Source organism: Oratosquilla oratoria, chromosome 30 (assembly GCF_046742065.1).
Source record: "Oratosquilla oratoria isolate Oo_2021 chromosome 30, ASM4674206v1, whole genome shotgun sequence".
Lineage (NCBI taxonomy): Eukaryota > Metazoa > Arthropoda > Malacostraca > Stomatopoda > Squillidae > Oratosquilla > Oratosquilla oratoria.
In genome coordinates this window covers 237,501-240,000 of record NC_134806.1, presented here as the reverse complement: position 1 = coordinate 240,000, position 2,500 = coordinate 237,501, and the positions used below count along the sequence as shown (strand labels likewise).

Here is a 2,500-nt window from a genome sequence, read left to right as displayed (position 1 = left end):
GTAATGTATCGAACATGGCTATATATAGACCTCCTCATACATCGCTTTTGGAGGCTCTTCCTTCGCCGGGCCAACTATAAACATTCTCAGACACCGCTAACCGATATTTATCGTTTAATAAACCAAAATTACTTTCTCTTCTTCCACAGATGAAGGCTTCCTGCTGCCTACCTGCTGACCTTCTCCTCTCCCTCCTGCTGCTGCTGCCCCTGCTGGCGTCCCCTGCTGACTCCCTACTGGCGGAGTCCTGCAGCGGGAAGTCACATCAAGTGACTCTCAACCCTCAAGCTGAGGCTTATATTGGTGAGTAGAAGCAGCGAACACCTTCCCCCTTCGAGGTGGACCTCGAGGACGTGGTCTCTAAGGCTGAGGGCTTGATCCTCTCTCTCTCTCTCTCTCTCTCTCTCTCTCTCTCTCTCTCTCTCTCTCTCTCTCTCTCTCTCTCTCTCTCTCTCTCTCTCTCTCTCTCTGTCTCTGTCTCTGTCTCTGTCTCTCTCTCTCTTTCTCTCTCTCTCTCTCTGTCTGTCTCTCCCTCTCCCTCCCTCTCTCTCTCTCTCTTTCTCTTTCCCTTTCTCTCTCCCTCTCTCTTTCTCACACACACACACAACTATACATATTCTAAATTATTCCTTTTTTGTAACCTCTGCATAAATTAACTCATATTACAAACTCTTTTGGGTGACGGCAGACGAATTTATTCAGCCCCTCGTTCACACAAGACGGACAGCAGTCTAACATTTCTTTCTAGAGATATCTGACAGCTCGAGGACCGTTGTCAGTTACTGTGGGGTTGCGGGTATTCAGTCAGTGAAATTTATATTTCGCTGGACAAATCTGTTTAGCTGTTGGGTCGTTTCCCGGCCAGAAGGGTCTAAGAGCCAGCTGTTCTCAGCTGGCTTCCTGCAAACAGCTTTGGCAAAGCCTACAAAGCATAGGTGGCCTTTTAGGTCATTGCTCCCTAACCTGGGGTGTTATGATAGCCCTACTCGTAATAGGGCTATTAGAAAAGTCCGTTTCATGTTGTCGTTTAACGACTGTTAGTCCCTCTCAACATAGGTATAGGAATTGCTATACTAACTAGACCTGACTATGGAGAGGGTTAACAGAAACGCTGATCCAAATACTCGAATCCTCAGCCCTGGCCAGTTTTCCACCCTATAGGTGGGTTGCCAGCCGCGTGGACCGGGGGGACTAACGTCTAGAGGCGAGAAGGATAAATGGTGGTTCGAGTCCCACTTGCGAGTAAAAGAATGGTACCGTCTTAAGTACCCAAAATGCTCCATAAATAGTCTAGCATATCAAGCCACCTTGCAGAGCGGGTTGATAATAGATGAATAAAATAAATAAATTGATTAATGAATATATAAGTAAACAGATATATCAATAGATAGAAAATAACCGGATTAACAAACAAACAAACCAATCAAACAAATTGATAAACAAATAGATAAAGCGAATTTGTAAATAAAAAACAAAAACAACACAAAGGGTCGCTCTTCTGAGTCTGTTTCCCCTTCCCCCCTTCCCCCTTTTCCCCCCTTTCCCCCCTTCTCCCCTGTCTCCCCCCCAAGGGAAATCTATAGCCTCGCTCACTCCATGTCGGACGGAATGGTGTCCAACCATCTCCCCGTTTTCTATTTCACTTCCCGTTTTCTCTTTTAGGGAATAGGGGTCGCACATCGTGGTGAATAAAATCGCATGGCGACAGACAATACAATGGGAACAGTATCACCCAGTAGGGAAGGGAATGTGAAAATAGGGTAATCTCGTCTCTGTAGAGAACGATAAAAGAGTAAAAACTTTTATGTATGATTGTGTTCTTGAGAATATATACATACATACGTACACACGCATACACACGCGCGCACACACACACACACAAAACCTTACACATATATATACACACATAACCGTTTGCGCGCGCGCACACACACACACACACACACACACACACACACACACACACACACACACACACACACACACACACACACACACACACACACACACACACACACACAGTGGTAGCATTCACGACCGTCACTACGGCAGTCCGGGTTCGAATCCAGCCCAGGGCTGAAATTATTATATGAGCTCTGAGCTCTCTTCCAGGCGGGAAAAAGCTGTCGATCACGAGTCCAACATGTGATCCTAAGACCATGGTGAATCTCACACACACACACACACACACACACACACACACACACACACACACACACACACACACACACACACACACACACACACACACACACACACACACACACACACACACACACACACACACGCACGCACGCACACACACACACACACACCACACACAAACATCGACAGTCCCTGCACGGAAGACTTATGCCTATATTCACTCTCCCTATGGTGCCAGAAGGGAAATTGGGAAAACCAATTTCCTAAAGCTTCAGCTTCTCGACAATTCTTGCACTATTTTCCGACGCTCAATCTGTTGCAGCAAGTTTCTGGTTGAGCAGCACGGGGGGAGACG

General features: G+C 46.6%; 1 protein-coding gene across 2 annotated transcripts in view; it reads left to right on the top strand.

Annotated features, from left to right (window-relative positions):
* The window catches only part of LOC143040959 (uncharacterized), a 236,687-nt gene that overhangs the window by 158,844 nt on the left and 75,343 nt on the right, over positions 1-2,500 (top strand). For both annotated transcript variants that reach the window (XR_012967763.1, XM_076212393.1), the window contains exon 2: positions 150-303. Coding sequence is in view for 1 of the 2 variants with exons in the window: in XM_076212393.1 (XP_076068508.1) it covers positions 150-303 (154 nt within the window). In the remaining variant the exon portion in view is untranslated. The remainder of the gene's footprint in view (positions 1-149; positions 304-2,500) is intronic.